The sequence below is a fragment of the Bubalus kerabau genome, chromosome 16 (assembly GCF_029407905.1).
Source record: "Bubalus kerabau isolate K-KA32 ecotype Philippines breed swamp buffalo chromosome 16, PCC_UOA_SB_1v2, whole genome shotgun sequence".
Lineage (NCBI taxonomy): Eukaryota > Metazoa > Chordata > Mammalia > Artiodactyla > Bovidae > Bubalus > Bubalus kerabau.
In genome coordinates, this window is record NC_073639.1 from 66,058,056 (window position 1) to 66,071,895 (window position 13,840).

The 13,840-nt window shown below is 40.3% G+C and overlaps 1 protein-coding gene across 7 annotated transcripts in view; it reads left to right on the forward strand.

Moving 5' to 3' along the window:
• The window catches only part of HECTD4 (HECT domain E3 ubiquitin protein ligase 4), a 170,887-nt gene that overhangs the window by 66,730 nt on the left and 90,317 nt on the right, over window positions 1-13,840 (forward strand). For all 7 annotated transcript variants that reach the window (XR_008703547.1, XM_055550472.1, XM_055550473.1 and 4 more), the window contains exon 8: window positions 10,264-10,456. Coding sequence is in view for 6 of the 7 variants with exons in the window: in XM_055550472.1 (XP_055406447.1) it covers window positions 10,264-10,456 (193 nt within the window). In the remaining variant the exon portion in view is untranslated. The remainder of the gene's footprint in view (window positions 1-10,263; window positions 10,457-13,840) is intronic.

A 13,840-nucleotide genomic window follows, 5' to 3' on the forward strand; every position in this document is an offset into this window, starting at 1 on the left:
AGTGAGCCTTCAAATTGATCTGCTAGAGGTTGTACAGCTAGGAATGTCTTTTAAAAAAAAAAAAAAGATAATTGTTTACAAACAAACTTAATCAGCTGGTTAAAGGATTTAGGTCTTTTTTCTGGACAAAGGAGCCTGACTGGCTATAGTCCATGGGGTCTCAAGAGTCAGACTTTACTTAGCAAATAAACCACCACCACCACCACCACCTAAGAATAATGGAAAAACATCAAAGAATTCCCCTTTCCTTGATATGCTTTGGTTTAATTTTAAAAGTCATATCAAAGAAAAACATGCACATGGATAAAATCTGAGGTAGTACATCTAGGCTCACAATGAAAAGTGGGAGTCTCTTGCCCCATCCCTGGCATGTTCCTTATAGATAGTTACTTTAATGGTGTCAGCTTTTCCTTCTTCTTGTGGTTACTTTCATGTCTCTAAGTGAAAGATTTACATTGCTGTTTCTTGATTTACTAACTCCATATATTGTGTGTTTGTGTTTTGGTTTTTTGCTGTGACAGATGAGGATTTGGCTCAATTCACCTCCTTTTTTTCTTCCTTCCTCCTAGTGTATTTATTTGATTCATTTTAATTCCTCTTTGGAGGAGGATATCTTTGTAACTTATAGTTAAACCTTTATTACTTGTTCCTCAGCTCTAAGTAGTATCTCTTATCCCCTGACCTTAGGAGAGGGAGATAGATAATAGTGTCTCTTCTTGTCCTTTAGTATGGGGAAAGCCAAAACTAAAAGTGTACATTCAGGGGAATTCCCAAGAGGAAGAGAGATGATTCACCAACATCCAGCCTATTAGAGAGTCTTAAGGATTGGTGGCATCAGGTATGGTACAGAACCATTGTGAGACGGGGTATAGACTGCAAGTTTGTTAAAGGAACTGTCGTCTCCTTTCCTGGTACACACAACATTTGTGCTCAGATGCCAGCCGCCCAGGCAAAAGTCTTGATGTTTGTCTGAAAAAACAAATGACCCTGGAGAAAAGACCCCAGTGTACTGACATTTGGGTTCATATAAGTTAAAGACTTGCTGCCCCAGTGAATCACCCACAGTGATGTCTTCTAGTAAGCAAGCCTCCCCAACCATGTGCATAGCATTCTTTTCTAGTGATGAACTGTTTAAAAAAAAGAGCAGACACAAAAAACACAACAAGCAAAAGCCAGGACTTTGGAGAGCTGTGTGTGTGGAGGGGAGAGGAATAGATTTTAAACGTTTGGCAAGGTAGTGATAATTATTGAAGCCAGGAGCTGGGCACATGGGGAGCTCATTATACTACTCTTTCTTCTTTTGTGTACATTTTAAAATGACACTAATAAAGTTCTTTAAAAATTTTTAAAGCAGACCATTGAGAAACTCTAGACAAACTAAGAAAGTCTCTAGATTGGAAACTAAAAATAAGAAAAAGAAATCAGAAAAACAGCTAATAGAGTAAGATAAAGACCTCATTAGCACTTACTACTCTGTGAGACATATGAGAAGATACTGCGTTCATAAAACAGAGCAGGATGTCATGAAAAAAGGACTCTCAGAATGAGAAGGAGCTTATGATTGTCAAATTTTAAAAATTAATAAGGGAATTAAAGATATGAAATCTAGAAAGTAGGACAAGTAAAGAGCAGTAAATATGAAAAGATAAAAGACATAAAGGAATAATCCTTCTGGATACTTAGTAACAGTAGTTCCCAAAAGAGAACAGAAAATAAGATATTATCAAAGAAATAATAGAAGAAAAATGTCAAACTAAAGGACACTGATGTCCAGATTAAAAGGTCTTTGGCACAGTGAATGAAAAATGTCCACACTGGCACCTCATCTTGAAATTTCAGATTATCAGGAGCAAAGAGGATTCTAAAGCTTCTGGAGGTAAAATAAAATCATGTATAAATAATGAGGTATAAGAAGAACACCAGGCTGTTCAGTCTCATTACTGGATGTAAAAATGGGGCAGTACTTCCAAAAAATCTGGGGGAAATCAATATCTAACCCAAAAGTCAGGTAGTCAGCCAAAATATCAATCAGTCATAAAAACAACATAAAGATATTTTTAGACATATAGGATCAAAAGCTCATACCTGCCCTGGAGGAAATAGAACAACTACAAGCCTTTGCCTGTGGCATGAAATAAAAAGTTGGGGAGATGCTTAAGGGCCTGCTGTAGATTAAAACAGTAACCTTTGAGTCACTTTTGGAGTCTGAATCCAATGGACCATTTGTAGAGACAATTTAGAATTTGAAAGTAAAATAAGTATTAGAGGAAACCAAGGAGTATATTCTTATTTTTAAAGTTATGATAATGGCATTGTGATTATGTAAGAAAATGTCCATATTTTTAGAGATGAGCAGTGTGGAGAAGGCAATGGCACCCCACTCCAGTACTCTTGGCTGGAAAATCCCATGGATGGAGGAGCCTGGTGGGCTGCAGTCCATGGGGTCACTAAGAGTTGGACACGACTGAGCAACTTCACTTTCACTCTTCACTTTCATGCATTGGAGAAGGAAACGGCAACCCATTCCAGTGTTCTTGCCTGGAGAATCCCAGGGATGGGGGAGCCTAGTGGGCTGCCGTCTATGGGGTCGCAGAGTTGGACACGACTGAAGCAACTTGGCGGCAGCAGCAGCAGCAGCAGTGAAATATTCAGAAGTGAAATTTCATGATGTCTGGGACATGCTTTAAAATGGAGTAAAAAAGAGATAGGTGGGTTAAACAGATTTGGCTATATCTGGATAAATTGAATGATGAATATATGAAAGTTCATTATACTATTCACAATTTTTACCTATATTTGAAATTTTTCATCATAAGATAAAAAAATTTTAAGCATCACCTGCCATTAATTTAGCAACTTCTAAAATACTGACTTGGGAAGCTAAACAAAGATACCTACCTGGCTTTCTGCTTATGATACTATCACAGAAAGGAACACTGTGTAGCCATTAAAAAGCAGTGGGCAGATCTGTGTAGACTGAAGTAAATTAATTTCCAAGTATATTGTAGTATAGAAAGCTTGGTGCAGTGCACTGTGTGTAATCAATCACTACCTACTGTGTGATAAAATTTTGGTGGGCAGGTATGGATTCTCTGGAATTGGCCTTTTCCTATGATACTAGCTTTCCTCTCTCAGTGGACCATTCACCACAACATATAAATACAGGAGAGGATATTCAGTCTTGAAAAAGCAGAACAAACTCCCTTGACCCTCATTCTCCTCTACTCCCCTATCTTTGGCTCCCCTTTACAGCAATGTGCTTGAAAGAGTTTATTCTTACTGTTTTACTTTCCTTCTGTTCGCTCTTGAACCTGCTGCAGTCTCACCATGCCACCATAGCAGCTCTTCCCATGTTCCCCAGGGACTTCCACAATAGTAAATTCAAGGGCACCTCTCTTTTCTTTTTACTTGACCTTCTAGCAGTATTTAATGTGATCTCACTCCCCCATTCTTGAAACTTTTCATATGGACTTTGGGACACTCTTAGGGCTTCTCTCATCACTGGTGTTTCCTATCTCCTGTCTTCCTAACCTCTCAACAGTCAAGGGCGCCAGGACCTATTTCTAGGACCACTTCTGTCTACTCTGTCTGCTCGTACTCCCTCGTTGATCTTATCCTGTCTTATAGCTTTAAACACCTCTCTGTACAGATGATGCTCAGTTTTGCTTCTCAGCCAAAACCTGTCCCTGAGGCTCTGCATGCATATTGATGTGGGTGGGTGTTTGTATATGTTCAGGATATGAGACTTTTCCAGTTGGAAGTCTGATAGTTCCCTCAAGCTAAATATGCCCTCTACCAAACTCCTGATTTTACCCCAGATCTCCTTCTGCCTCAGGCTGTCCCATTTCATTTCATGACATCTGTGTCCTTTCGGTGCTGGCCAGAGACCTTTGTGTCCCTCTCTCTTCCTCTTTTTTCCCTTCCCCAATTCCTTGCCTAGTCAGCATATATTGCCTGCTTTACCTTCAAAGTGTCTCCCAACCCCCTTCACCTCTGTAAAAGTCCTGTGTGATCTGGGGCTGCTGTCACTCCACTCCAGCCCCACCTGAGCTCCTGGCTGACACACGGGCACTGAACGTGTTTCTCCCTTCCGGGCCTTGTGCAGTGTCATCTGCAGATAAACAGACAGCTCGTTCTCTCTTTTTAGGTCTCTGCTCACATATCATCTTATCTAAAAGACCCTTCTTACCATTCTTTATAAATTATTTTATGTAAAGTATAATCCTGTCCCTCCTTATCCGTTTTGCTTTGGTGCAGAATTCAGCTGTGGCAGTACCAACATGGTGATCAGCAGGAAATACCTTATTCTTAATTTTAACCTTTTCCTTTAAGATTATAGAATAACCAAGGCATGGACTCTCTCTGCCTGATTTCATTACCTGTGCACTGGACACACCCTTGCTAGAGAATCTTCTATGACTCTCTTTTACCTTTTCAGGGCACGTGTTTTACATCTTCAGTTCTGTTTTGCTCTGAGACTTCTTCCTGTCCCCATGTGCTTTCTGTAAGCTGCTGTTCTTCAGATAGATTCACTGACAATTTTACTGATGTTTTGTCTCTTTTTTAGGTCTGTTCTTAACTATATGGTCAGTATAATAAGGGATGCACTAGGTGCCTCTCCCCCTTCAACTCCATCGGTTTATGATTTCCTTTAAATTATGATTCGGATAGCTGAGATGACCTTCATTCATTCAGTGTTAATCCAGTGCCTTGTCTGGGTAGCAGGGTAAAAGCCTTTGTTTTCAAGGCGCTTACATCAGAGTATGGGGAATTAGTAAGAAAGGAAATACAAGGACGAAATAATTTCAGCTACTGACAAATGCTGGGGAGAAAATAAAACAGGGTAATGTGATAGAGAGTGAGGGGGTAGAGGTGGCGAGCCACTCTGGTTTGCCTGGCAGAGAGGACCATTCTGAGGAAGGACATTTGAGCTGAAATGAGAGTGATGAGAAGCAGCCATCTATCCGGCCAGAGAAGGCAACCAACCCTCCCCGTTTGCCAGGACCTGAGATGTTTCTTAGGACATGGACCGTTGGTGCTAAAACCAGGACAGTCTCAGGCAAACCAGAACTAGTCCAGTCCAGAAAGAGGGATCAGCAAGTACAGGCCTAGCATGCAGGCGTTTTAGAGGAGGGACAGAAGGCGGTGCCCGGAAAGTGTGGGGAGAAGGGGGGACTGAAGCAGGGAGGTCAGTGGATGTTGGACCCATGGGCCTTACCAGCCATTTGAGTTTTGTTTTAAATTTATTGGGAAGCTGATGCAGGGCTTCAGACAGGGAAGGACATGATTTTATTTTCATCTGTAAATGAATCTTTGGCTAATGTAGTAAAACATATGGGGTCAAAGTAGGAAGACCAAGTTGAGAGGCTGGATGGTCACTGGACTTGAGGTGGTGGCTTGGGCCAGAAAGGGAGCCAGAGGGAAGCTTCTCGTCATCACTAGCTGTGTGCTGCTTCTCACTCCTCCCAGGCTCTTCCCACTCCTTTCAAAATCACTAGTAGCTTTTTCATCCCAAAGAAATGCTTTGCTAAGTATAGAGGTTCCCAGATTTACTACTTGGGCACCAAAGCTGAGTCCTCTTTGCTTCTCACGGGTGCTTTTAACAGGTTTTCTTTTCAATATTTTCAAAGTACTTAAACACAATAGCATGGCTTCTTTTTTCTTAATTTAGCCATTGTTTTTCTTATGGAGCCAGATTGGGCAGTGCTTTTGAATGCCAGTGATTGATTTTTTAGTCTGGATGCCTTTGAAGGGTCATATTTAGAGTTGTGCAACATAAATAGAGCTACACTTGGTAAATGTGAATCTAGCTGAAGGGTGGGGGTAACACAGTGTGGGAAGATGTGGATGTGTTCAATTTTAGGCAACATAGGCTATTCCAGCTGAAGTGCTGGGGAGTGGGAGGCAGTTAGAAAAGTTGTGCTCAATCCCAGTAGCAAGGATGGGTCTGTATATAGCAATGTAGGAGTTGCCATGGAGAGGTAGGATTGGATTTGGGTCAGGACATGTGTGCATGCTGTCGCTTCAGTCGTGTCCAACTCTTTGTGACCCCATGGATGTAGCCCGCCAGGCTCCTTTGTCCATGGGATTCTCCAGGCAAGAATACTGGAGTGGGTTGCATGCCCTCCTCTTGAGTCAGGACACAGATCTGTTTATTCAGCAGAGCTTCAAGTATTTACCGTGTGCTTCGTGAGTGCTGGAAATGAGACAGCGAACAAGGCAGGCAGCATCCTGGCTCTTGGGGAGCCGTCATTCAGCTGAGGTGGGGTGGAGGTAGAAAGTCAAATAATAAACAAATTAATGAGTAAGATCATTTCAGAGAATGGTAAGTGCTGTGCAGATAACATGACTGGATGTTGTGCTCTGGCTTGTGCGGGGTGAGTAGGAGAGGGTGGAGAGGATTCTTCTTTGGTAATCATGGAAAGCCTCTTTGAGGAGGTGACATTCTATGTAAGACCTAAATGATGGGAAAGAGCCAGGCACACACAGGAGGATCTAGGGACAGGGTGTTCCAGCAAAGGTTTTACAACCAGTTCAGTTCAGTTCAGTCGCTCAGTCGTGTCTGACTCTTTGCGACCCCATGAATCACAGCACACCAGGCCTCCCTGTCCATCATCAACTCCCGGAGTTCACTCAGACTCACGTCCATCGAGTCAGTGATGCCATCCAGCTATCTCATCCTCTGTCGTCCCCTTCTCCTCCTGCCCCCAATCCCTCCCAGCATCACGGTCTTTTCCAAAGAGTCAACTCTTCGCATGAGCTGGTCAAAGTACTGGAGTTTAAGCTTTAGCATCATTCCTTCCAAAGAAATCCCAGGGCTGATCTCCTTTAGAATGGACTGGTTGGATCTCCTTGCAGTTCAAGGGACTCTCAAGAGTCTTCAACACCACAGTTCAAAAGCATCAATTCTTTGGCTCTCAGCTTTCTTCACATTCCAACACTCATATCCATACATGACCCCTGGAAAAACCATAGCCTTGACTAGTCAGACCTTTGTTGGCAAAGTAATCTCTGCTTTTGAATATGCTATCTAGGTTGGTCATAACTTTCCTTCCAAGGAGTAAGCGTCTTTTAGTTTCATGGCTGCAGTCACCATCTGCAGTGATTTTGGAGCCCAAAAAAATAAAGTCTGACACTGTTTCCCCATCTATTTGCCATGAAGTGATGGGACCAGATGCCATGATCTTCGTTTTCTGAATGTTGAGCTTTAAGCCAACTTTTTCACTCTCCTCTTTCACTTTCATCAAGAGGCTTTTTAGTTCCTCTTCACTTTCTGCCATAAGGGTGGTGTCATCTGCATATCTGAGGTTATTGATATTTCTCCCGGCAATCTTGATTCCAGCTTGTGTTTCTTCCAGCCCAGCGTTTCTCATGATGTATTCTGCATATAAGTTAAATAAACAGTGTGACAATATACAGCCTTGATGTACTCCTCTTCCTATTTGGAACCAGTCTGTTGTTCCATGTCCAGTTCTAACTGTTGCTTCCGGACCTGCATACAGGTTTCTTAAGAGGCAGGTCAGGTGGTCTGGTATTCCCATCTCTTGCAGAATTTTCCACAGTTTATTGTGATCCACACAGTCAAAGGCTTTGTCATAGTCAATAAAGCAGACATAGATGTTTTTCTGGAACTCTCTTGCTTTTTCGATGATCCAGCGGATGTTGGCAATTTGATCTCTGGTTCCTCTGCCTTTTCTGAAACCAGCTTGAACATCTGGAAGTTCACAGTTCACGTATTGCTGAAGCCTGGCTTGGAGAATTTTGAGCATTACTTTACTAGTGTGTGAGATGAGTGCAATTGTGTGGTAGTTTGAGAATTCTTTGGCATTGCCTTTCTTTGGGATTGGAATGAAAACGGACCTTTTCCAGTCCTGTGGCCACTGCTGAGTTTTCCAAATTTGCTGGCATATTGAGTGCAGCACTTTCACAGCATCATCTTTCAGGGTTTGAAATAGCTCAACTGGAATTCCATTACCTCCACTAGCTTTGTTCGTAGTGATGCTTTCTAAGGCCCACTTGACTTCACACTCCAGGATGTCTGGCTCTAGGTCAGTGATCACACCATCATGATTATCTGGGTCATGAAGATCTTTTTTGTACAGTTCTTCTGTGTATTCTTGCCACCTCTTCTTAATATCTTCTGCTTCTGTTAGGTCCATACCATTTCCGTCCTTTATCGAGCCCATCTTTGCATGAAATGTTCCCTTGGTATCTCTAATTTTCTTGAAGAGATCTCTAGTCTTCCCCATTCTGTTGTTTTCCTCTATTTCTTTGCATTGATCTCTGAGGAAGGCTTTCTTATCTCTTCTTGCTATTCTTTGGAACTGTGCATTCAGATGTTTATATCTTTCCTTTTCTCCTTTGCTTTTCACTTCTCTTCTTTTCACAGCTATTTGTAAGTCCTCCTCAGACAGCCATTTTGCTTTTTTGCATTTCTTTTCCATGGAGATGATTTTGATCCCTGTCTCCTGTACAGTGTCATAGTTCATCAGGCACTCTATCTATCAGATCTAGCCCCTTAAATCTATTTCTCACTTCCACTGTATAATCATAAGGGATTTGATTTAGGTCATACCTGAATGGTGTGAACCAGAGGCGGGGTCCAATCCTAAGCAGGCTCCAATTTAAGTAAGTGGAGATGGGAACCAGCAGATAAGAGGAACACAGAGGGCAGGAACTGTCTTGGCTTTGCTCATTAGAAGAGTCCCTTACACATAGGTACGTGTTCATGTTGAAAAGAAACAAACCAGGATTGTATTCTACCGCTGAGGCTGAGGCAGGACAACGCCAGGGTTTCTGGCAACCATGGCACAGCCTACACAGAAGACAAGGAAAAGCTTGATGATTTTAGTTTTAGGTTCCTCTTGACCATCAAGAATGTTCACTTGTTAGAGGGAACTGAGTTAAGTTGCTGTAAAGCGTTAAGAGGCAGAGGTGAGGAAATAGAAACAGCATTTTCAAACTCTAAGAAACCTTTTACTTAATCTTTTGTGAATGTCTCATAAAAGCCTCCCCCACCAGATCCATCCACCTCCGGGAACCTTGCCTGGCTGTGCTCCTCAGTTTGCTTTCTCTAGCCTCTTCTCTGTTACCAACTTTTCACTTTGGACTCCTTCACTGCTTTTTGTTTGCTTCTGGAAGCCTGTCTACTTCGCACTCCTTTCTTATCTCTATTTCTGCCTCTCTTCACTCATGGCACCAGTTTCTGAGACTCCAACCAGACCCAGAAGTCTGGTCTGGAGTGGGCAGTGGGTGAAGAGGCTGCTTTACGTATATCTGAGACATCTGACAGTGAATGGAAGTTGAGAAGAGGGATGGTATTGCAATGGGCCACCAGTGTTTTCTTTAAGATCTCGGAGACCTGTGAATATTTGAAACCAAAAAGAAGGAGATCAGAGAGGGAGACTGTGAGGGTGAAGGGGGCAGATGGGAGATAATTGAGGGGGCAGTTAGAGAGGAGGCGGAAATGCTTCTTCCTCTGAATTAAGAGGAAAAGAATAAATGAGGCTGAACACCAAGATTCTTGAGTGGGAAGAGAGACAAGTGGGAGCAGCTTATAGTAAGTGGTCTGGATCTTTTCAGTAATAATAAAAGCCAGGTGGTCTGCTTAAAGCCATACTCAAAATTTGGTGGAAGAATTTTGGAATCACTGCCCCAGAGCTTTTGCTGGGTTATAATCAAACGATGAAGGAAGAACTGCCAAGTACCAGCAAGGATCCAGTTGAAGCTGGCATATATTTTTAGCAGACAAAGTCTGCCTTTCTCTACTGTTGCTCTGCCAATCCCCGAGCAGCTGGGGCTAATGTTGACTGCTGTTATTACAGAGTTTGGATTTTAGCCACTAATTATATTTCAAGAAGATATAATCCTCATAGCTGTACTTAATAGTAAATCAAGACCTGATTGATTTGTTTTCCTCTCATCTTACTTGTACCTGTCAGAAGCTTGTAATTAGTGAGAGCTGCCTGTGGAATTCAGTATGAGGAATTTTCATCAACAACCTTTCGTAGAACCTATTAAACTTGGCTCATTACTTTTAAGAATCTGGACTATTAAAAATGAAAGCTCTCAAACATCTCATAGCTTCCCTTTTGTTCTCAGCTTCTGTAGAGCAATTAGGTTTTTAGGTGTACACCTACTCAGGTACAATTTTGGGAAATGTTTTTGAGTAACCAGGTGACAATGATACACTTCTGAAGGAGAAGTTTGCTCACTGAATGGAAACAGGTTCCATTTAAAACCTTCTTTTTCTTTAAATATTAGGTGGAAAATGGTGTATTCGTAGCCAACCCGCTTCAGGAACGCACAATTCTAATGAGAAAAGAGGGCGAGTCTGCAAAAAGCATTAATGAGATGCTCCTGAGCAGACTGTCCCGTTACCGAGCCTCGCCGTCCGCAACACTGGCTGCCCTCACCGGCTCCACCATCTCCAACACCCTGAAAGAAGACCAAGCAGGTCGGCTGCCCTTCACTTATCTCATGTTTACCTTGTACAGCTTCATTCAGCTCTATGCATGTTTTGAGAGTATTATCTTAGAGCAGTTTTAGGTTTGCAGCAAAATTGAAGGTACAGATTTTTTGTATACCTCCCACCCCTACATGTGCACAGCCCCCCTTATTATCAGCATCCCCCACCAGAGTGGTGCACTTGTCGCAATCGATGAACCCAGCAAGACACGTAATAATCACCCAGAGTCCACAGTTCACCTTAGGGTTCACTCTTGGTGTTGTACATTCCATGGGTTTGGAAAAATGCATAATGACCTGTGTGCATCATTATTGTATTACATAGAGTAGTTGTATAGCCTTAAAAATCCTTTGCACTCTACCTATCATCCTTCCCCACCCCGCAAACCCTGGCCACCACTGATCTTTTATTGTCTTCATAGTTTTGCCTTTTACAGAATATCATATAATCAGATTTATACAGAATATAGCCTTTTCATATAGGCTTCTTTCACTTAATAATATATGCCTTTACAGTTCCTCCATGCCTTTTCATGGCTTGATGGATTCAGCTTGTGGTTAGTGCATGCTGCCTGTGAAATTCAGGCAGTACTTGTTATTGAGCTCTTACAGACTTACAAAGCAGTTTGCTTTACATAGTTCACCTTTTTGTGTCCTTCCAGTCATTGTTCTTTTTTTTTTTATTCCAAGCTAATACATACTGTTGGCTGTGAACATGAATTAGCAAGAATCTGTAAGAATTCAACACAGCTCTCTCCTTAATTGTAAATACTTTGTCATTACTGTTAATATAAATTATTTTCATGTTTAGTATATGCTTCATGAATGTAAAAAATTCACATTTAACATCATCTTCACTAAATATGGGCTTCCCTGATGGCTGGGATGGGTAAAGAATCTGCTTGCAGTGCAGGAGACCTGGGTTCATTCCCAGGTCAAGAAGATACCCTGGAGAAGGGAATGGCTGCCCACTCCAGTTTTCTTGCCTGGAGAGTTCCATGGACAGAGGAGCCTGTCAGGCTATAATCCATGGGGTTGCGAAGAGTCAGGCAGGACTGAGCAACTAACACTTCCACTTTCACTAAACATATTCTCGACCAAGCAAATAAAAGGCAAACCCTCTACAACAGAGATTGATTTTTCTGGACTTTGGCATTTAGTGTTTGCACTGTAATATTTTGAAATAGATAATGTGTTTAGAGAGTTTGAAAGTGAAAACAATATAAATGGTACATGCAGAAAAATCTTACTCCAGTATCCTCGTGTATTCTGTTATTTGCCCCACCCTGCCCCCTATAGGTAGCTCTGTTTATTAGTTTCTATTTATCCTGGCAGAGTTGTTTTGTTTTGTTTTGTTTTGTTTTATGCAAAGAGAAATTAAATTAATGTAAAGATAAATTTATGTATTTTTATTGTTCTTCTTTTCTCAGTAAAAGGTAGCCTTCTAAACACACTGTTCTGTACTTTTAAAGCAGGAATCCTTAACTAGGGTAAGAATTCAGTGTTTCATAAGCATCCTTTCCCAAAGTTTTAAATAACATAGTATGTGTATCATCATAATTTTCATCAGAGTTTCACGGTCACTTATGACCACCCCCAAAAGTCAAGAACCATTATTCTTGGAGAGTTTTCATATTACATATCAACTACATGAATTTATAACAAATCATGACCTGTAGTAAAAGATAAGGCTAGAAAAAGATGCCATGTAGAGAAAAATGATCTGAATAATTATATGTTTAATGAATTTAATGCAATTTTATGTTTTCATCCTTTTATATATTGAAGTGTTAAGAAAAAATATTTGTGATTAATTCTTTGTGAGACTATCAAATTTTAAATATTTATTAGTCCATATTAGAATTTAAGGATAATATTTTACTTCTACAGGTCTCTATTATATCAAATACAAGTTATAAATTTACTAATAGTTATTATAACTTGGGTCTGTGGATAATTTGAATTATAGGCAATACTTTGTAGAGAGCAGTCCTTATTACCTAAATAAATGTTTTCTTGATAAGCTGAAGACTTGATCTGGGTTTGTCCCTTGGAAGAAAATTGAATCCTACCTGCACAATAGAAATGCTAAAGGAATGTTTGTTACCTAAGAAAATATGAGTGATATCAAAAAGAGGACTCAGTAGGCGAGGTATATTTAGTTCCTCTGAAACTATTACTTGTATTCTAAATATGTGATCTCAATCATTGTACTTTTATGCACATTCTTGATGTATTCATTTAAACATGATGTTACATAAAAATTCACCAGTAATAGACTAAGTGAATTTTTGACAATTATTCAACATTCAGAAGGTCTAGGATTTTTTATTCTGTGGCAAACTAATACCTCTTACTATGTTAATAAGAGTATGTCTATTAAAAAAAATCTCAGTGAAAATGTTATGCTCACAAAGTTGCTAGCTTTTTAGGGTTTCTTACTTATGGAAATTTATGCTACTGGATTTATGCCCTAAATGAAGAATATATTTGTTGGAGGCTTGAAGTTTTAAAAAATGGAATTTAGAACCACAAGCATTCAAAGCAATGACAGATTAGATTTCGCTTGTCTCACTTTTCTAATCTAAACCATCTAAAGATAATTTTATGTCTATGTAGGCAGTTATATTTTATACCCTGACAGCTTCCTAGATAAAACACTCTGATTGACTTTCTGCTGCCATCATCAATCCTCACTAGACTAATACATAGAAAATCCTTCAGTTCACCCTACGTTTTCATATCTGCCAGTGAGTAAGGGAAATTAAAGTACATTTTATACCTTTTAATTATAAACAATAATTATTTTCTTAATGATAGTTTATGTCACTGATCCTAAAAAAAAAAAAGGAAATGCATCATGGGTTATAAATCCTGCAGGCATAAAATTATTTTGTGGTAGATACTGTGAAAGCTTTTATTAACTGGTTATGGGTTGAAGTTTCTGGCTGATTCCATGTTTAAAGCTGTTTATAATGAATGAAATATCACAAGCCTATTAAGAATTTGTTCTATATAAAATGAAAAGATCTCTACTGGAGCACAGTTTCCTAGGGGGAAATATAAACAGTAGGATTCTTCTTTTATTTTGAGATTTAGTCCATGTGAGGATTCATTCCTTTGAAAGATTTTTTAGAGCCATAAGGGCATATCGAGTACTGGCAACACCTTTGAGAAATGTTCAGATCATAGAACCACGGGGCTTGGGACCAGGCTATGGAGCTAGAAGATCATTATTTTTGCCTTAGCTTATTATTTTTTGCTCTATTTTCTGAATCTTAGTATATCCTTGCTAGAATTTGGGGCCCCCTTGTCATACTCTGATTTGGTTTGGTAATCAGATTAATCTGTGTGTCAACTGTTGTTACTCACC